This window comes from Schistocerca gregaria, chromosome 6 (assembly GCF_023897955.1).
Source record: "Schistocerca gregaria isolate iqSchGreg1 chromosome 6, iqSchGreg1.2, whole genome shotgun sequence".
NCBI lineage: Eukaryota > Metazoa > Arthropoda > Insecta > Orthoptera > Acrididae > Schistocerca > Schistocerca gregaria.
Genome location: NC_064925.1, coordinates 304617484 through 304640338, shown reverse-complemented (window position 1 = coordinate 304640338; position 22855 = coordinate 304617484). Strand labels below are relative to the sequence as shown.

At 42.3% G+C, this 22855-nt stretch overlaps 1 protein-coding gene across 1 annotated transcript in view; it reads right to left on the bottom strand.

Moving 5' to 3' along the window:
• The window catches only part of LOC126278516 (luciferin sulfotransferase-like), a 43597-nt gene that overhangs the window by 17721 nt on the left and 3021 nt on the right, over positions 1-22855 (bottom strand). The window contains exons 2-4 of the mRNA XM_049978681.1: positions 20135-20340; positions 11993-12092; positions 4718-4853 (exon numbers count right to left, since the gene is read on the bottom strand). Of these exons, the coding sequence (XP_049834638.1) occupies positions 4718-4853; positions 11993-12092; positions 20135-20324 (426 nt within the window). The 5' untranslated portion in view covers positions 20325-20340. The remainder of the gene's footprint in view (positions 1-4717; positions 4854-11992; positions 12093-20134; positions 20341-22855) is intronic.

The window sequence follows — 22855 nt, the reverse complement described above, 5'->3', positions numbered from 1 at the left end:
GCAGTTTCGATTCTAGAAAACTGTAGGTACAAGCGTGGCAATACTGACCCTACGACTTATCTTTCAATGTAGGTAAAGGAAAGGCAAAAATTCGTTTATAGCATTTTTAGACTTAAAGAAAGCTTTTGACAATATTGACTGGACTAATCTCTTTGAACTTCTGAAGGTATCAGGGGTAAAATACTGGGAGCAAAAGTCTATTGACAACTTGAATGGAAACCAGACGGCAGTTTAACAGTCGAGTGGCCCAGAGGGGGAACAGCGATTGAGAAATGAGTGAGACAAGCTTATTCAGTCCGTACATTGAACAAGCAGTAAGAGAAACCACACAAAAGTTTAGAGTAGGAATTTAAAGTTCTGACAGAAGAAATAAAAACTTTAAGGTTTGCCGATGACACTGCGATTCTGTCAGCAAAGGACAGTTAAACGGAATGGACAGTATCTTAAAAGAAGGGTATAAGATGAACATCAACAACCGCAAAACGAGGATAGTGGTGTGTAGTTGAATTAAATCAGATGATGCTGGGGACATTAGATAGATTAGCAAACGAGACACTAAAAGGAATTGATGGGTTTTGCTGTTTGGGCAGCAGAGTAACTGATGATGGCGAAAGTAGAGAGGATGTAAAATGCAGACTGGTAGTGACAGGAAAAGTGTTTTTGAAGAAGAGAAATTTGTTAACATCGGATATATAGTTATTTGTCTCGAGCGTAGCTGTGTATGGAAGTGAGACATAGACGATAAACAGTTTAGGCAAGAAGAGAATAGAAACTCTGAAATGTGGCGATACTGAAGAATGCTGAAGATTAGATAGGTAAACAATTAGTGACGAGGTACTGGAAAGAATTGTGGGGACAAGAAATTTGTGCCCAGTTTGAGGAAAAGAACCGACTGGTTGATAGGATACATTCTGAGACATCAATGAATTGGCAGTTTAGTATTGGAGAGAAATGTGAGGGTAAAAATTGTAAAGGGAAACCAAGAGATGAATACAATAAGCAGTTTAAGAAGTGTGTAGGTTGAAGCAATCATTCGGAGATGAAGTGCTTGCACAGGATAGATAGCATGGAGAGCTGCATCAAACCAGTCTTTGGACTGAAGACCACAACAACAACAACAACAATGGTGTGGAAGGGGCAAACAACATTCCTTTTTAACAACTACAAATCAGCAACGAAACAATGGTTCACTTTGGACAATCAGCTCAACAGCTCTCGCAACCAAGATGCTGGCAAGAATAACGTACAGGAGAATGGAAAAGACATTAGAGGATGTGTTATATGGTGATCAGTTTGGGGAAGGTAAAGTCACTAAAAGCCACCTTTGTCGTTACGCGGGATATTAGAAGCAAAACGTAAGTAAAATCAAGGAACTTTCATACGATTTATCCATTTCAAAAAGCGCTTGGGAATAAAAAAGACCTAGAAGTTCGAAATTACCACAAATATCTGTGTAAGTTATACTGAAAGACCAGTAGTGTACAATATGTACAAGGAACAAAAGGCAACAACAGGAATGGAAGGCCAAGAGCGAACTGAATTGCTCGGATAAAAAATGGTGTAAGACGGGGATGCAGTCTTTCATTGCTACTTTTTAATGTATACTTCGAAGAAGCAATGACGAAAATAAAAGTTAGGTTGAGGAATGTGATTAAAATTCACAGTGAATGGTTTTCAGTTATAAGATTCGCTGATGAAATTACTATCCTCAGTGAAAATGAGAAAGAATTGCAAACTGAATGAGCAGTGTAATGAGCACACACGGTGGTCTGACAAGAAAGCAAAGAAATGCGAATGTAATGAGGAGCAGCAGAAAAAAATGTTAGTGATGAAATTAAAATGAAAATTGGTGAGCACGAAATCAACGAAAAGATGTAGTTCTTCTACGACTCTAGCGCTTGGCAGACGAAGCAAGCAGGAAGTAATAAGCAGACTAGCAGAAGAAAAGAGTGCGTTTCTAGCCAAAATAACTCCACTAGTATCAAAAAATTTACTTGAATTTTTAGAAAACATTTGTGATCATGTAATTTTAGAGCACTGGATAGTTTGGAAGTGAATCGTGGACTCTGGGAAAAACGGAGAAGCACAGAACAATAAGTTTGACATGAGGAGATTCAGAAGGATGTTGAAAATTAGTTTGACTGATAATTAATGAGGAGGTTCGCCGTGGAATAAATGATGGAGCAAGCTACAAGTGGGAAACATCAACTAGAAGGAAGAAAACAATAGTTCGTGTTTTAAGACATCATGGAATATCTTCCATTGTACTTAAGGCAGCTGTTGACTAAAAACTGTAGAGAAAGACAGAAATTGCAATATAGATTAAATTAGGTTAGTACTTGTTCCATGGACCATGAATACGACACTACGTAATGATGTGGAACGTGTCAGGTTAATAAAATATGTCTATACAAGATATTCCATTACACAAAATATTACATGACACTCAGTATTTTTAATTTTTTTGTTTTTTGTTTTGTGGCTGTTGGGAACATTACCCACTTACTATATCCAAAAATTCATCTAATTAGTAGGAGTTGCCATTAAGAAATTCTTTTAATTTCCTTTTAAATGCTATATGGCTATCTTTCAGACTTTTGATGCTATTAGGTAAGTGACCAAAGACTTTTGTGGCCTTCTGAGCCAAAGTCAGATTTAACCTTGAGTGGTGAAGATCATCCTTTCTCCTAGTGTTGTAGCCATGTACACTGCTGTTACTTTTGAATTCGTTCGGATTGTTAATAACAAATTTCGGAAGTGAATATATATATATTGTGAGGCGACAGTGAAGATCTCTAGCTCTATTAAATAAGTGCCTGCAGGATGATCTTAGATGGGCTCCAGCAATTATTCTGATTAAACGCTTTTGTGCAATGAATACTCTTTTTCTCAATGATGAGTTACCCCACATTATGATGCCACACGAAATGAGATAATGAAAATAGGCGTGGTAAGCTAATTTAATCAGATGAATATCTCCATAATTTGCAATGACCCTAATAGCGTAAGTAGCTGAACTCAAACATTTCAGCATATCCTCAGTGTGTTTTTTCCAGTTCAACCTCTCATCAATGCATACACCTAGAAATTTTGAATATTCTACGTTAGCTACCGATTTCTGATCGAAGTCTATATTTATTAATGGTGTCATTCTATTTACTGTGTGGAACTGTATTTACTGTATTTTGTCAAAGTTTAATGAGAGCCCACTTGCAGAGAACCAGTTAATGATTTTCTGAAAAACATCGTTTACAATTTTACCAGTTAATTGTTGTCTGTTATAAATATATCATCGGCAAAAGTACCAGCTTTGCATCCTCGTGCATACAGAATGGCAAATCATTAATATATATTAAGAACAGCATGGGACCGAAGACCGAACCTTGCGGCACCCCATACTTGATTGTTTCTCAGTTTATCTAACAAATAATTGAAGGTATTGGGTGCAAGTAAGTAAGGCCAAAACAAAAAAGTACAATACATACACATACAAACGATCACACTTACACCTTGGTGCTGTCGACAGATATATATTTTGGACTGAATTTGTCAGTTCTCTTAGACTGTTCGCAGATGATGCTGTAATTTACCGTCTAGTAAGGTCATCCGAAGACCAGTATCAGCTGCAAAGCGATTTAGAAAAGATTGCTGTATGGTGTGTCAGGTGGCAGTTGACGCTAAATAACGAAAAGTGTGAGATGATCCACATGAGTTCCAAAAGAACTCCGTTGGAATTCGATTACTCGATAAATAGTACAATTCTCAAGGCTGTCAATTCAACTAAGTACCTGGGTGTTAAAATTACGAACAACTTCAGTTGGAAGGACCACATAGATAATATTGTCGGGAAGGCGAGCCAAAGGTTGCGTTTCATTGGCAGGACACTTAGAAGATGCAACAAGTCCACTAAAGAGACAGCTTACACTACACTCGTTCGTCCTCTGTTAGAATATTGCTGCGCGGTGTGGGATCCTTACCAGGTGGGATTGACGGAGGACATCGAGAGGGTGCAAAGAAGGGCAGCTCGTTTTGTATTATCGCGTTATAGAGGAGAGAGTGTGGCAGATATGATACACGAGTTGGGATGGAAGTCATTACAGCATAGACGTTTTTCGTCGCGGCGAGAGCTTTTTACGAAATTTCAGTCACCAACTTTCTCTTCCGAATGCGAAAATATTTTATTGAGCCCAACCTACATAGGTAGGAATGATCATCAAAATAAAATAAGAGAAATCAGAGCTCGAACAGAAAGGTTTAGGTGTTCGTTTTTCCCGCTCGCTGTTCGGGAGTGGAATAGTAGAGAGATAGTATGATTGTGGTTCGATGAACCCTCTGCCAAGCACTTAAATGTGAATTGCAGAGTAGTCATGTAGATGTAGATGTAGATGAAGGGCGTATTCAGCATGCAACGCTCCTTACTCCCTCACCCCTCCCCCTCCCTTCCCAACCACCGCAGGAAAAAAAATTATGATTTTCGTAAGTCGAATTCACATTTCCCCCCATAAGCATAGGTTTTATTGCAACTGATTATTTTACGAATTTGTTTTGATCTAAAGATGGGAACAGCCTAAAGGGTTTAATAAATAAATGTAAATTAAGACGACATTATTAGTAATTAAAATGTGTTCGTGAAGAAATACGTGAAATTTATACACTAATGCAAGGGGTTGTTGGTCATTTCGGAATGTAATTTGTGTTAACGCCAGCAGGACGGTACCTTGGCCTTGGTCTTCCAGATCTGCTGCGGCAGCAGCTCCGTGGGCAGGTGGCACTTGATGTAGCGCGGCGCCGGCATGTCGAGCAGCTGCTGCAGGGGGTTCACGCCCTCGTCGGACCGCACGATCACCTGGTGCCTGCACACACACACACACACCCCACACTTACGCCTTAACCACTGCCCACACATCTTGTTGCGCTAGTTTTAAATCTCCCGCTAGTGCGTCATCGGGGCGACCCCGCTCTTCCTCTGCTTGCATTCTCCGATGAGGAGAGGGCGGGGGACCCACATACACGCCACTGGAGTACGCGGAATTGACAAGACCTCACTGCTTGGGGCTCCCATTGGCCCGTGCGTCTTTTTACGCAGACACAATTCAGCGCTTCACCCCAGCTTCAAATCGTCCTTACACACATTAATGCAGCAGACTGCAGTGAGGACAATACAGTGACATAGGACGACGCTACTAACCTCTACTAAAAATCCTTTCTGTCTCACGCTATTCTTCAGCCACTTTCTCGAAATGCTTCTCAGTAGCAGGAACCCGACAGTGAAATTACCTCGAGCACTATGTTAGAGAAATGAATAAAATCTCCCGCTTCAGAAGCCTGATGCAACAATAATGACTACCATCGTCCCTGTACGCATTCGTTACCCATGTACATTATTCTCTCCAACCAGATCTTCCTCACTTCTCACTATTCTTAGCAGCCCATCCTTCTTAAATTTCCTATCCCCAGAACTTGCTACATCAGAAAACATCTATTTTGTATACCTATAATTTTTTTATAGCTGTAACTACCATTATTGTTGTTATTGTCACTTTAGCTATTATTTCTATTATTATTATTATTATTATTATTATTATTAGTTGCAGCAGCAGTAGAATTACTACCCGTATCAACGCTATTAGTTCAGAGTCAGTATTATTGTCTCTATAGATAATGGTTCAAATGGCTCTGAGCAATATGGGACTCAACTTCTGAGGTCATCAGTCCCCTAGAACTTAGAACTACTTAAACCTAACTAACCTAAGGACATCACACACATCCATGCCCGAGGCGGGATTCGAACCTGCGACCGTAGCGATCTCGCGGCTCCAAACTGTAGTGCCTAGAACCGCACGGCCACTCCGGCTGGCTCTCTATACATACTCACATTACTTGGCATGTAGAAATTGTTATTTCTGAGGTCAATACGATATAAAAAAGGTACTGTACGTGCGAAAACCTGGTGATCCTAATCAGATCAGGTTAAAAAAGTAAATGAAATAAGTAAATTCAGTGTCTTATTGACATGCATCACCATTAGAGAATATTTGTTGTAATCAAGTACTTTACTCTCGCTGTCTACAATCTAGCGCCATAGAAGAATATACAACACTTCAAATTTATGCACATCTCATTTAAAAGCGTACCTAACGTAAATAAATATATTAATGTTGACTTCCTTCAAAGCCCCTCTACTATGGACACATTTTTCACTTTCTTAGAGCTCATTAGTTAAGGTGCGCTGGCAGCGGTACAGCACATTGCTCTTGTGTCAAAAAGTGCAGGATTATTCATAAAGACCTCCGGGCTCGCGATAGCTACATTACATATGGAAAATAGACACATATCAGTGGATAGATCGCCTCTCCACTCTTTTAGCTCACACTGCAGGCGCTCAGTATCGGCACCGTTTGTTTCTTTCACTGATTCAAAAAGCGGCTGTCAACTACTGATAGTTTGTTGGAAATCAATATTATCTCCTGCCAACTGCTAAACCCATGATACAACCCTTAATATTTTGTTACACTTAAAAGATTTTCACAAATAAGCCTAAAACTGTGATAAACCCAAAGGTTTGGTCCAACGCTGATCCGCTTTACTATACACGGTCCTGTGGGAATAAGGATGCCATTGTCATCCTCTAATCTCAGAAATCACTTATCCAGGCGATAAGAGGGGGATCTGCATTTTGACATGGACTATGAACCACAGTGCCACTTGGTATTTTTCATATGCACTGAAACGGGTATCCTTTTTCGCCTCATCTGAATACCGCATTAAGCCAAAACTACTCCAGCGCATTATATACGCTGGTATCCACAATGCACAGTCCGACCATTGTGGTTGAGCTAACACAGACTGCGAAGCTCTTTGGACCAACAGGAAGACATGTCTCACGTTTGGTGCATTCAGCCATTCACATCCATTGTTGTGAAAGTTGGATTCAAGGCAATTAAATTTTTTCACTTCCATCTGTCCATCAGTGGTTTTCCAGTCTACATTCAAATTGCGGCTGATTTTGATCATTGCTTCTGCAAACTGTTGGATTCTCTTGGGGCGAGCTCATAATTTCCAATGCCACCAATTTATATCACCAGATCTGTAATTCAATGAGCCTGCCTTCAGCGAAATTCCGTATTTTGCCAGCTTGCGATGTTTATTTGTTGTTCAATCTCCAGGTATCCAGGTGGCCCTAGTACTTTTCGGTGACATTATCTCATCTTTGATCCCCAGAAATATTTTGTGTTGGCAGTTAACTGTTATTACTAACCACAACGTAGCAATATTTGGAACTCCTGGCAGGCTCATTTAATTACGCACCTGATTCTACAATATGGCGGCAACAGTTAACCTTCGTAATATTAAATGCAACGGAACACAGTCTATTAAGCATAAGCAGAACTAGTTAATTGTAATAATGAAAGTCTACCCCACAAAATGAGTTACAAAATGTGTAGCTAAAAGCCAAATCCAAAATTTTTAATTACACGCTTAGACTTATAGCCACTGAGATTCTTTGTAATTTGATGTATCAATAAAATACTGAAGATCTATTTTTGACCATTTATTCCCAGTCTTTTTAAGATCCTCTACCATTTGTACCATTCTTCAAACTAATGGTTTGGGACAACCTGAAAACCATCTGCTAGAAACGTCTTTCATATTACACATCGACGCGCCAGTTGGGAATCACTTCCATGGTTCAAAGACTATCAAGGAAGTCACATTTTTGGATGTGTGGCGAAGCATATCTGCAAGTTGTACATTTAGCAGGGAGCCCTGCTGACAAACCAGGTGTCGGGGCAGTTAGTTTACAGTTTGAACAGTGTCGTGTGGCAGACACTTACTGTTGTTCTGCTTTCTCCCGTAGTGGTGGTTGTATTTTGTGACTTCAGCCTCACAGGGCAATGTGGTAATACAGTGGTGAAAGTTGAAACTGTCCGCCGCATCGGAACTCCAACCCGAAGTTACCGCTACTCTTGAGCTGTTGCCTTAACTGCTTCGGCCATCAAATTTCCAGCTTACAGAACGGTGCATTACAGCGTCCCTCGTCCACTAACCCCCTATTACTGATTCCGGTAGGTGTTCGTACGACATGGTAAGGAGCCGTCGTGATCCTACAGAAATCTATATATGTGAGCGGTATTTGTTCTACTGGACATGTCACACAGCTCGCAATCTACGATAGGTGGTTCGAAGAGAATCAGTATGCGTTTACCGTACTCCCCTGGCTACCAAATGCAGTCGAGAATCTGTATGACCACCTCAATTGGGCTTTTCATGCCATGGATACTCAAGCGAGAAACCTTGCGTAGCTGACCAGAGCACTGGAGTCGGCATGTCTGTGTTTTCGTTCGGTGCTCTTTTCCTGCACATCAACACTAGGTACAAGGGATTATTCAGGCTTTTGGCAGGCGTTCACATAAACGCGATTGGGCGGTGTAATTGTTTACTTGTTTTCCGTTTTATCTTTTTCCTTTGATTAAGCCCCAGACATTGAGTGAATTGGTAAATCAAAAACGTCTGCTTTATTTCTGTTTCTATTTGTTAAGAAATTTATTGTGTACCAAACTGTGAAGCTTGAGTTTTTATATCTGTATATATACATTTAAGTATTCTTTTAGTACATTTAAGTACACAATGTAACCGTGTATTTTAGATGGTTAAATGCAGTAAAAAATCTGTAGCCCAAACAAGAAAAACCTTGGTCTTATACAGATGAACTTGAGTAGTTTTTCAAGATACCACCACCAACGCCAATAAAGCAGGTAGTTCTTGCGAAATACGAATAGTTTAAAAACGCGAACGTTGCACACATTGCCAATCCAAGACCGCAAAAAGCCTGTAATAATCATCTCCGACCATTAGTTACATATTTGAAAAGGTTTCGAGAGACCTCTATTTTAGTTTCTTGCAGAATAAGTAAGACAATTTTGAACTAAAAGTATTGCACCCTTCCCTGAAATATTGTGAAATACTGCTGCGTCCGTCAGAAAATACAGTATGCACGGAGACGGTGTCACACGGCAAGGCCAGCAACTAGAGAGGTTCGTATAGTTATGGTCACACACAACAGAGGGCATACATAACAGCGCGTACATTATGCTTCTTCTTTGCCCTACACAAGTACGAGGGTTGGAACTTTAATAGTGGCAACTATTTATTTACAGCTCGTACAAAATATATACGTGTTACAAAGTTTTACTGCCCTTCCAAGTAGTCACCAGCATTGTGTATGACCCGTTGCCAGCGATGTGGAAGTCGTAGGATACTCTTAGGAGTGCCAGTTGTGTGACAGTTCGAGCTTCGCAGTCTATTGCCCGACGAATTTGTAGCAGTTCCGACGCGAATCCCGTGAAGTGTTTCCTTCAGTTTACAAATCGAGTTGAAATCACGAGAGCTTAAGTCAGGGGAGTGCAGTATGTGGTACAGCACTTAGTAGTCCCATCAGTCAAACATCAGTAACAGCTTGCACTGTACGTTCTTGAGCATTATCCTGCAAAATGATGGTCAGTTCCTGTCAGTTCCTGTCTGTGTGCTGTTCATTTTTGGATCACAACCTACGACCAGCTTAGAGACAGAAGTGATGACACTTTCCGCAGGACCTGACCATCATTTTGCAGGACAATGCTCAAGCACGTACAGTGCAAGCTGTTACTGATTTGTTTGACTGAGGGGCTGTTAAGTGCTATACCACCTACTGCACTTCCCTGACTTAAGCCCTCGAGAGTTCAACTCGATTTCTAAACTGAAGGAAACAATTCACAGCATTCGCCTCAGAAATGCTACAAATTCGTCAGGTATCCTACGACTTCCACAGCGCTGGCAACGGGCTATACACAATGCCGGTGACTACTTAGGTCAGTAAAACTATGAAAGACGTATCTGTTTTGTACGAGCTGTAAATAGATAGTTGCCACTATTAAAGTTCCAACCCTCGTATATACCAGGTGGACACCTATCAGCCAAACGCATATATAATCAGATGCACGGCTCCTCTCAGCTAGTTAATTTGACAGTATCAACACCCCATCTGAAGACAGCATCAGGGCGTACCTACAGTCGTCCAAAAGAAGAGCCCAACCTTACATTCTGGTAGTCGTGTTAGTCAATGTTCACTAGATTCAGGACTAGACTAGTATTCCAAGATAGATCAGGAAAAGAGAACAATTTACAGGGTAGTTATAATTAAACTTTTCCAACATGAAAGTGCCCCATGACAAACCGTATGGGAACCCATACGGTGAACAGTTTTCGTGGCTACACAGGCTCAAGTAAGAAAGTTTAATTATAACCTCCGTGCACCACACTGCAATATGGTCTCAAGACACGTGATGTATAATTTCCTTTAATAAATTTCTAAACGTTTACTAATCTGTCTTGCTACAATTTTTTTCATACACTATGTGATCAAAAGTATCCGGACACACCCAAAAACAAACAATTTTCCTGTTAGGTGCATTGTGCTCCCACCTACTGCCAGGTACTACATATCAACGACCTCAGTAGTCATTAGACATCGTGAGAGAGCAGAATGGGGCGCTCCGCGGAACTCACGGACTTCGAACGTGATCAGGTGATTGGGTGTCACTTGTGTCGTAAGTCTGTACGCGAGATATTCACACTCCTAAATATCCCTAGGTGCACTGTTTCCGATGTGACAGTGAAGTGGAAGCGTGAAGGTACACGTACGGCACAAAAGCGTACAGACCGACATCGTCTGTTGACTGACAGAGCCGGCCGCGGTGGTCGTGCGGTTTTAGGCGCTGCAGTCCGGAACCGCGGGATTGCTACGGTCGCAAGGTTCGAATCCTGCCTCGGGAATGGATGTGTGTGATGTACTTAGGTTAGTTAGGTTTAAGTACTTCTAAGTTTTAGGGGACTGATGACCTAAGATGTTAAGTCCCACAGTGCTCAGAGCCGTTTGACCCATTTGACTGACAGAGCCCGCCGACAGTTGAAAAGGTTTGTAATGCGTAATAGGTAGACATCTATCCAGACCATCACACAGGAATTCCAAACTGCATCAGGATCCCCTCCAAGTACTATGACAGTTAGGTGGGAGGTAAAAAAACTTGGATTTCATGGACGAGCGGCTGCTCACAAGCCACACATCACGCAGGTCAATGCCAAACGACGCCTAGCTTGATGTAAGAAGCTGAAACATTGGACGACTGAACAGCGGAAAAAACGTTGTGTGTAGAGACGCATCACGGTACACAATGTGGCAATCCGACGGCAGGGGGTGCATATGGCGAATGCCCGGTGAACGTCACCTGCCAGTAAAATTCGGAGGCGGTGGTGTCATGGTGTGGTCGCTTTTTTCATGGAGGGGGCTTGCACCCCTTGTTGTTATTAGTGGCACTATCGCAGCACAGGCCTACATTGATGTCTTAACCACCTTTTTGCTTCCAGCTGTTGAACAATGCGGGGATGCCCATTGCATCTTTCACACGATCGAGCACCTATTCATAAGGCACGGCATGTGGCGGTGTTGGGACACGACGATAACATCCCTGTAACGGACTGGCCTGCACAGAGTCCTGACATTAATCCTATAGAACACCTATGGAATGTTTTTGAACGCCAACTTCGTGGCAGGCCTCACCGACCGACATCGATACCTCTCCTCAGTGCAGCAGTGCAGAATGGGCTGTCATTCCCCAAGAAACGTTCCAGCACCTGATTGAACGTATTGCTGCGAGAGTGGAATCTGTCATGAAGGCTAAGGATGGGTCAACACCGTATTGAATTCCAGCATTACCGATGAATGGCGCCACTAACTTGTAAATCATTTCCAGCCAGGTGTCCGGATACTTTTTGCCTAACCTAATTCGGCCCTGGTGCGAGATGTAGAGTCTCTGCGTGCAAGCAAGCCATCTTCATAACAGCAATTACCTACGGCAGCACGGGGTTTAGTTCTTGCCACAAATTGTGTTTGACGTCATCTATAGTTGGTGAAAACAACAAATATCCTGCGAACAACTTTGTTTCTAATACTCACTCTATGTGCGGCATTCTGAAGTCGAGGGGCACCTTCTTCGCCGTCTCGAAGTCGCAGTTGTGGCCGAGCAGCCACGACATCTCCTGCGTCCATGTCGTTCCTGAAAAATAATCGGAGCCCCTAATGTACTGGAAAGTGTGGCCAATATCAGTTTTAAAGTGAGTCACTTGGAATTGTAATATTTGAAACTGAGCATTTCATCTACATGTGACTGCAGCTATACTCCGCAAGCCACCTCACGATATTTGGCTGAGGGTACTTTGCATACCAGTGTCAGTTCCCTCTTCTCCTATTGCAGTAGCGAATGGTTCGCGGGAAGAACGATCACTGGTAAGCGCCTCCGCGTTGACTCGAAACTCTCTCAGTTTATTTTCATGGACTTTTTGAGAGACATACATAGGAGGAAACTAGATATTACTTCATTGTTCCTGCAACTACACATTGATGCAGAGTCAATCACTGGAATTGGTTTAGCATATCCGTGACGCTTTTGCGCCTACTAAATGAAAGTGTAACGAAACATGGCGCTCTTCTTTGTATCATCTCTGTTTCCTCTATCAGTCCTATCTGGTACAGATCCCAGATTGGCGAGCAGTATTCAGGCATTCGTCGAAGAATCCTTTCATATGTTACCTCCATTGCTGATGGTCTGCACTTCCTGAGATTTTTCCAGTGAATCTCAGTGTGTAAGATGCCTTACCTGCTATGAATTTTATATGGTCGTTCCACTTCATATCGCCTGTACACGTACACCCAGATATTTTATAGAAGTAACTGCTTTCAGTGACTTTTTTCTGCAATCGTGTAATCATATAATGTCTTTGTGTACGCAATACACTTATTTATGATGGGGGTCGATTGCCACCACCTGCACCAAGCACCGATCCTCTGCAGATCTACCTGCATTTCAATATAATTTTGTGGCTTTGCGACTTCTCTTTATGCAACAACATTCGTAAATAACCTCATGGAACTTCCGACGTGATCTGCTAGGTCATTCATAAATATTGAAAAAAGTAATTGTCCTGTAAAAGTCTAATGGGGTACGCCCAAAGTTCTACATCTACGTGATTACTCTGCTATTCACAATAAAGTGCCTGGCAGGGGTTTCAATGAACCACCTTCAAGCTGTCTCTCTACCGTTCCACTCTCGAACAGCACGCAGGAAAAACGACACTTAAATTTTTCTGTGTGACCCCTCATTTCTCTTGTTTTATCGTGGTGATCATTTCTCCCTATGTAGGTGGGTGCCAACAGAATGTTTTCGCTATAGGAGGAGAAGACTGGTGATTGAAATTTCATGAGAAGATCCCGTCGCAACGAAACACGCGTTTGTTTTAATGATTGCCACTCCCATTCATGTCTGTGACACTATCTCCCCTATTTCGCGATAATATAAAACGAGCTGCCCTTCTTTGTACTTTTTCGGTGTCCCACCTGATACAGATCCCACACTGCACACCAATACTCCGGAATAGGGCGGAGAAGCGTATTGTAAGCACTCTCTTTGGTAGACCTGTTGCACCTTCTAAGTGTTCTGCCAATGAATCGCAGTCTTTGGTTTGCTCTACCCACAATATTATATATGTAATCGTTCGAATTTAGGTTATTTGTAATTGTAATCCCTAAGTATTTAGTTGAATTTACAGCATTCAGATTTGTATGTCTTATCGCTTAATCGAAGTTAAGCTGATTTCTTTTAGTACTCATGTGAATAACTTCACACTTTTCCTTATTCATGATCAATTGTCATTTTTCGCACCATACAGATATCTTATCTAAATCATCATCTGATGACTTTACAAGACGGTAAATGACAGAATCATCTGCAAACAATCTAAGACGGCTACTCAGATTGTCTCCTATATCGTTAGGTCTGAAGGTATCTCCCCGTTCAGAGTGACAGGTTGTGTTCTCTTTGCTAGGAACTCTTCAGTCTAGTCACACAGTCTCCTATTCCGTAATCTTGTATTTAGTTCATTACGTGCCAGTGTCACCGAACTGTATCGAACACCCGCCGGAAATTAAGGAACACGGCGTCTACCTGTGTTTCTGTATACTCTGCTGGCTCTCGCACTATCGTTCTGCTCTGAACCCGCTCTGAACCAATGTTTATTCCTACAGAGTGTATTTCCCTAGCAAGTAGATTTTCCTAGCAAATTACGAAGAAAGTAATTCCATGATTTTTTTGGGGACTATATTTTGTGAGTAACGTGTATGGCACGTTGAAGATAGGCAATGATTTCGACTCCTGATACAAAACACAGTGCTAATTTGCGGAAGAAGTTCACCAGTGAACACACACACACACACACACACACACACACACACACACACACACACACACACACAAGCAAACAAAACTGTAAGCTGTTAATGACGTCTTTCTCGTCAAAGTAAGAGTACGCTAACAGAATCAAACCTAGGTAAATAGAACAGGTACTATATTCTATTACCCTATAAATTGGCAATACTGACCCTACGACTTATCTTAGAAGAAAGATTGAGGAAAGGCAAACCTACGTTTCTAGCATTTGTAGACTTAGAGAAAACTTTTGACAATGTTGACTGGAATACTCTCTTTCAAATCCTGAAGGTGGCAGGGGTAAAATACAGGGAGCGAAAGGCTATTTACAATTTGTACAGAAAGCAGATGGCAGTTATAAGAGTCGAAGAGTATGAAAGGGAAACAGTGGTTGGGAAGGGAGTGAGACAGGGTTGTAGCCTATCCCCGATGTTATTCAATCTGTGTATTGAGCAAGCAATAAAGCAAACAAAAGAAAAGTTCGGAGTAGGTATTAAAATCCATGGAGAAGAAATAAAAACTTTGAGATTCGCCGATGACATTGTAATACCGTCAGAGACAGCAAAGGACTTGGAAGAGTAATTGAACGGAAATGACAGTGTCTTGAAAGGAGGATATAAGATGAACATCACCAGAAGCAAAACGAGGATAATGGTATGTAATCGAATTAAGTCGGGTGATGCTGAGGGAATTAGATTAGGAAATGAGACACTTAAAGTAGTAAAGGAGTTTTGCTATTTGGGGAGCAAAATATCTGGTGATGGTCGAAGTAGAGAGGATATAAAATGTAGACTGGCAATGGCAAGGAAAAGCGTTTCTGAAGAAGAGAAATTTGTTAACATCGAGTATAGATTTAAATGTCAGGATTTCCGAAAGTAGAGTGTAGCCATGTATGGAAGTGAAACGCAGACGATAAATAGTTTAGACAAGAAGAGAATAGAAGGTTTCGAAATGTGGTGCTACAGAAGAATGCTGAAGATTACATGGGTAGATCACATAATTAATGAGGAGGTATTAAATAGAATTGGAGAGAAGAGGAGCTTGTGGCACAACTTGACTAGAAGAAGGGATCGGTTGGTAGGACATGTTCTGAGACATCGAGGGATCACCAATTTAGTATTGGAGGGCAGCGTGGAGGGTAAAAATCGTAAAGGGAGACAAAGAGATGAATACAGTAAGGAGATTCAGAAGCATGTAGGCTGCAGTAGGTACTGGGAGATGAAGGAGCTTGCACGGGATAGAGTAGCATGGAGAGCTGCATCAAACCAGTCTCAGGACTGAAGACCACAACAACAACATATAAATTTTAGAGTATACAATAGATTTCGTTGGGCTTCGTGTACATGACTATCAACACATTCTACATTCTACTCCCTGGTGCTAGTTTCCGATTTACTGTTTACGACGTTACTCGTTTTCGTCTGGTTAAGAACAGAGCAGTTATCATCATACACTTTGACATTTCTGTACCCCCGCATCTCGTGGTCGTGCGGTAGCGTTCTCGCTTCCGACGCCCGGGTTCCCGGGTTCGATTCGCGGCGGGGTCAGGGATTTTCTCTGCTTCGTGATGGCTGGGTGTTGTGTGATGTCCTTAGGTTAGTTAGGTTTAAGTAGTTCTAAGTTCTAGGGGACTGATGACCATAGATGTTAAGTCCCATAGTGCTCAGAGGCATATGAACCATTTCTGTACGTGTTCGTCTATCTTATGCTGAAAAGCCACAAAATCTTTTAAATATGTGGAACCGTAAGACAGACTAGGTGGGCTCTTTCGCAAGTCGCGCTGAAGACATTTCACTATTGACTCTGACCGGGAGTCCCTGTTCTGCGCTCATAGGCAGCACACTGCGCCTGGTATACGCTGCGGTCGGGGACCACAGCACAGCTACGACATCTGTGGTTGGGCTTATAACAGACCGAAACCGGTAGTGTAAAAATAAAGTAATTTACAATTGAAGCGGTATTTTCAACCTCTGCTATTCTAAATCTAAAGAACTACGATTCTGTGAGGAACACGATTTAAAATTGTAATCCGTTTACGTATGATTGGATCTGGTCTTCAGACAATATTTTAAAGTGCCCTTTTAATCATAAATGGTGTACCCATGATTCTATCGTTTTTTGCCTTAATGCAAACTGAAAAGACTATTATTACTGAGCTCCCTTAGGAGTTGGACATGTGTCTGCCATCGTAGTCTCTGTGTTGGCTTGTAAACAAGAGGGAAGGTCTTTTTTTTCTCCAAAATAAACATGTAATTAGTTGATGCGTTTCTTTAAATTAATGACTGGTACCTAACAAACCAGTAAAAACAACCAATCCTGGATTGCGCAATCTAGCGGAAGATTTTTATTCCTGTACTTGTGGCCTTCCCAAAATTTTGGAAATGTGTGGTAAGTTCCTATGGGACGAAACAGCTGAGGTCATCGGTATAGGCTTACACAGTTCTTAATCTAACAAGGACAACACACACAGCTTTGTCCGAGGGAGGACTCGAACCGCCAATAAGGGGGAGCCCCGCGAACCGTGGCAAGACCGCATGACTACCCCGCGCGGCGTGGCCTTCCCAACGTGTGCCCTCAAGCACGAAGGGTCTCGGTAGGAAAGTCACAAAATCCTATGATTCTCTCTGGACGTAGACCATTAATTATAAATTCAGCATACACTCGCGGGAAAAACAGTAGCGGAGATAAAACCGGCAGTCGAAGGAGGACAAACACATTGCAGTTGTCAGTCATCTCCCCCATATTGTTTTCATTGGCTATCGAAACGCATCGTTATGAGATACAGAGAAGAGATTACTCCTTCAGATGACCAAAAGTAAATAATTTAGAAACTTGTCAATAAAATTCACTGAGTTTGTGAGTGCATTGCCAACTATTAAATTCCGACTTTTCAGTGAGTATTCTAAGACGCCTTCCTCAGGGTGCGTTGCTAACTGCTGAATGGGCGCTAGTTTGATTACCTACATACTATGGAGGATTGCTGTAACTGGATATGAGGGTGAGGAGGAAGGGTATCAGGTGTTCTTTTTATTGGTCTTTGTATTGCGTGTTGTCACTGTCGGAGATGGCGTTTTCCATTGGAGTTTCCTTTACTGCTTGCGAATAGGAAATTGAGCAGTGACAGCAGCGTAGCACTGTTTACTAACTGCCTAGTATCGACTAGGGCGCATCAGCGCTCTGTGTACCCTCCGCCGCTGTGGACTGCAGCGCGCCTGTTGCTTTGCGTGAGCTGTCCTTCCGCAAAGCTTTCACTGGTGGCAGCCAAGACGCTGTAAGTCGGTACCTGTCTTCTCTATTCATGGTGTCAGGTCGCTTGGCTATTTCTGTATCCTCTCTGAGCTTCGTCCTCAAGCTAAACGGCTGTTTCGCCAGTACGCAGGCCTCTAGAAATTCAATCTTCATCTTGCACTATTCCTGGGTATTCTGCCACCTCTGATTTGTTGTATTGTTTGAGACGGATATATCTCTAGTTTTCAGGTAACCTTGTGCTTATTGGACGCCCCGTCTCGCCTACTTACATCTATCTACATTCGCACCCGGCTGCATGCAATTTGTCAATTGTCTTTCGTTGAGCCCAAAACGTTGAGCTACGAAAAATCGGCCTAATACCTGCCCGACGGAGAATTTTTCCCCGACGTTCACTGACCCCTTGTACGTATGGTAGCAGGACGGTGTTCCGTGCTTCGTTCTGCATTTCCCTATTGCCCTCCTCCTTTGGCGCCGTAGTTTTATGCATCATCCTCATACTGAGGTTCAGTACTTCAGCTTTTAGATTGTGTTCATCGCTGATCCTGTTAGCTCTCAGTTAAAGTTTGCAAGGCCGCTCTCTTTTGCGTAAGATGGTGATGGATGGATGGATGCAGGTATCTGTCCGTGATGGTGGGCTTTCTATAAAGTCTGTGTCCAAGCTTCCCATCGGGCTTCAACACACGTCCAGAAAAGGCAGCACCCAGTTCTTTTCTATATCCATAGTGAAGTGAATTTTGCTGTGCTGCTGAATGAGATATGAATGGAAGTTCTGTAGCTCTTCTTCTCCGTGTGGCCAGGTAACAAAGGCCTCGTCAACGTATTGTAGCCAGCATTCTGGGTGTAATGGTGAGGACTGAAATACTGTTTCTTCGAACGCTTGCTTAAAAATGTCTGCTGCGACAGGCGATAGAGGGGAATCCATAGCAACACCGTCCGTCTGCTCTCAAAAACTTGATTTAATTGTTCTTAACTGTTGTTAGTGACAGATAGATCTTCCTAGATTTCCGGAAGGCGGTGAACACTCAATTACTAATCAAGATACGATCTTACGGAACGTCATCACAAAATTGTGATTGGCTCAAGGAATATATGTGATAATAGAAACCAGTTAGTTATATTAGACGATGAATGTTCCACAGAAATCAAACTGACTTTGAGTGGTTTGTTGGATCTACAAGGTTTTCAACATACATAAATGTTCTATCATATACGACATGGAACACTATAAGAAGACGCCGTCGCTTGCAGCGAAATATCCTTAATCGTTCATAAGAAACTGTAAAAAGACTGGAACAAAATTTCCTGTTAGTGTAGGTTGTCAACTCTCCTTTAATCTCTTTGTTTTTAGCCTTTCGCGTGGAACCACCGGTGCTATTACAAGACAGAGCCTCCAAGCGGTACAATGAGGTAGGTCTGTGGATGCAGCACTCGCCAACAGCGTTCAAAGCAACAATGGGTGCGAAGTGTTTGCTAGGCGATAGTAGGAGATTTGTGTCTGTAATTTTTTGTTGTGCAGTTTATCAGTTATCTGAATTTTACATAATCGTTACATTGTGGAGATCATAGACAATGAAGATATGTATATCTGAAATTCTTGTAACGTAAATTTGAGTTTGTACTAAAGCTTTTATGAGTGATTTCAACAGAAGTCCACTGGGGATGTATGTACTTTTACAATTAATTTTGTAATTGGATGTAAATTTATTAAATTTTAGGGTCGTTTGTTACTTGTTATTTAATACTGAAATATGTTTTAGGCATTAGGGAACTGTTTGTGGGCTCGTTTCCACAGGAAATGATGGGAGATTGATGACTATATGCCCTAGTTGTTGCATAGTGAAACCACCTCCAACAGTCGGTTGTTTATTTTTTGACAATTTATGTTGTTGTTTTCATTGCTTACGATGTCAACAAAAGTTTCGTGGAAAATTTTAACATTATTTTTTTTCCTATTCTTGGAGCTCAGAGGGTTAAATGTGGACAAATGCACAAAGGTCTTACTAAGAAGCGATACCAAATTCGACTATCACGTAAAATAAGTATTAGGAAGTTGAATTGAAGATATAGATCTGTTGGAATGATTCTGGGAAATCGCGGTGCATCTGTAAAGGAAGTGACATACAAGACGGCATTGCAGCCAGTTCTAGTGTATTGATCCAGGGTTTGGAGTTCTTATCAAGTAAGTGTGACAACAGACACCTAAAGAATTCACGGTCGTAAGAGGTCGGTATTGCCCACTGTAAAGTGGAATAAATATGCTCGGACAACACAAATGGGAATCCTTGGAAAAAATACGAGGTACTCACGCGAAACAATGTTGGACAAACCTATATTTGAAGAACTGTGGAATCATTATGTGTCAGCATCTTACATCTCCCTGTGGGGAATTGGATAGGAGGCAAAACTGATAGTACAGGTACTATGTGAAACCCGCAATTGTCTTCACAATGTATCACTGAATGTACATACACACGTAGGTCGACTCTGTACGTGTGCTCATATTCAAATGTTATTTACTCAGAGCCGATTGAAGCTGTAGCAGCTTGTACAGGAGTCGGAACAGGCTGGTACCGTGCTGTTGACCTTACCGCTTTTGGGCTGTGAGATGACCCAGACGTCTCCGTCGGTGACGGGGAAGTCCCTGAGCTTCTGCCAGTGCTTCATGTAGTTCCCAGAGAGGACGCAGTTGGACGGCATCACCCGCCACAGCCGCACGCCGCAGTTGTCCGCCACCTTCTTCCCTGGTCCCTCCTCCAGCTCTTTAAAGTCTTGCTCCATGACCGCTACAGTTCTCCTGCACACAACACACAGAAACCACCAAAACTTTATGTGCGAGCTTCTACAATGGAGAGCACTGGTCTTTTACTCTGCGACAAGCGTTTGTCCTGTGACCTGACGACGTTCTAAGCTAGTCTTAAGAGACTGCGAAGTTGCTGCATTGTTCTAGTTTTATCCATTGGCACAGGAAGAGGAAACAAGAGTGACGTTTAACGTCCCTTCGACGACGAGGTCATTAGAGATGGATCACAAACTCAGATTAGGGAAGGACGGGAAAGAAAATGGCAGTGGCCTTTCAATGGAACCAACCTGCCATTCGCGTTGAACTATTTATGGGAGGCAAAAAAGAACTAAATCTGGATGCTTGGCCAGAGATTTAAACAGTCATCCTCCCGAATATGAGTTTAGCGTGCTAACCACTTCACTCGGTAACAAAACCGTACTCGTGATAAAGCTGGAAGTTCATCTGGTGGTCAGAGATTACTACGGAAGAAAGACCAGGGGAAGCAACATAGCACCCTACGAAATCAGTCTGCCAACCTTGTTCCGCGAAAGTCTAGATAGAACTGACTAGTGTAGCACCAGTGGCATTTTAAGACCAGAGCAGCCATCAAAACGAATGTTCATTTGAACAGTATTGTGCTCTACTAGAGCGAGCCTCATTGGAGGTGGTGTGTTGTCACTCAGGCTTCAAAGCCACCCCGTCATATTTTTATAAGGGAAGCCGTAATCTAACATGGAACCTAAACCGTATAACAAAGTGACTCATCTTACAGGAACAAATCATACAGCTATCAGACATTAATCCCAATTGAAGACCAAACTTCATGCATTTGGATTTGTACTCCGACATTAAATCAGCGTAGACAGCAGGCCTTTAAACACCCGACTGAACACGCCCAGTGTAGGGTCACGTCACGCATCCAAGGGAATGCAATTTCATGGACAATGGATTCATATTACAGGCGTGTTTTGTGTCAAGATGATACAACTATTTGAGCTAGTTCGAAAAAGGAACTTCCGTAGCGGACTACTAGTTAAGACAGTCCGTGATTAGAGACCTGACGCGAGTTACGTGTGCCCAGAGACACCACTAATGATGTCATTGTTGCGCCTAAGAAACTGACTGATAGAGACCAGCGAGTTTCAAAGTGTGTTGTTCAAACGTCCTGTCGGGCGTAGTTGTTTACCGGTGCAGTGGACGTCGCCGCCAGACCTATCCATGGATAGACAGTAGGACTGGAGCAAATGCCATACATCTAAGATTCTGCGAAGATTATGCCAAAGAACATGCTCCTTCTCTAGGAGAAGTTTATCGTCGGCCACTGAGTAGAGAAGGCTACCTAGTGACTCATCCCCACCACAGTGGCAGCCAAGAATTCGGTTTGCGAGCTTTGCCCTGTCGCAAGTGCCATAATGTGATCAGCCTCACTGTACACTTCCCCCACCGCCACACCACACTGTCTGGGTGCAAGGAGGGGGCAGAGGGAGAAACAGGGCAGTGCAGTCATACTACAGACGATTTTTTTCATGTTTCACATTTCTTAACAACCTGGATCACAAAAAAAAATTTTTTTCAGTATTACAGAAAGACCAGCAGAGGTCGGCGAGTGGTATACAGAGTGGCAGTTGACCTCGAGTGTAAGTAAGTACTGCGTACTGACCGTTAACAGGTAAGGAAATTCACCGCTATTAGATAACACTATTGGCGACAAATAACTGGAAACGTGAGAGACAGTAAATGCCTTGGAATAATGATCTGGAGCGACTTAAAGGGAAACGACTACGTAAAACAAATAGTTGGAAAAGTAGATGTCTGGCAGGTTCATCCATGAAAGAAGGGCTCACGAAACTCTCGTTCGACACATTCAGAAGTACTGTTCATGAGAGTAAGACCCATACGAAGTACCATTAACAGAAGACCCAACGAAGAGCGGGGCCTTACGTGACGAGATCGCGTAGTCGAAAATGTTGCAACGGTGTTCAACAAACCGCAGCAGTAGAGTCCTCAAGAAAGGCGATATGCATCATGGAAACGTGTATTGTTAAAATTTCGAGTGTTCGTTATAAGAAGAGTCAGGTAATATATGACATCTTCCAATATACATCTGTCAAAATGATAGCGATAATAAAAGGTAGAGAAACTGGACGTCATACGGAGCTTTACCGACAGTCATTCTTCCTACGATCCATTCGAGAATGGAACATGAAATGCGGGTTAGACAGTGGATGAGTCGCAGTAAATGATGCGATAGTGAGAAGGACGTAGGTGAACTGTCGAGCACTGTATACTTGAAATAAAATTCGGTGAGGATAATGTGACGAGTGAGGGCTGTTTTCCCTGCTATGAGTTTAGATTATCAGTTTAGGCGGCTGGCATGATGAACGTAGGTATCAACTAAGTTATATTAGAGTGAACTACATTTCGCAAATGGTGCTCGCGCAGGATAAGTCAGACCTTTCAAAAGGTAACAGAAATACAGACTTGGGCAGGCCAAGTAGAGCCTCATCAGAATGTCATGCGAAATGCT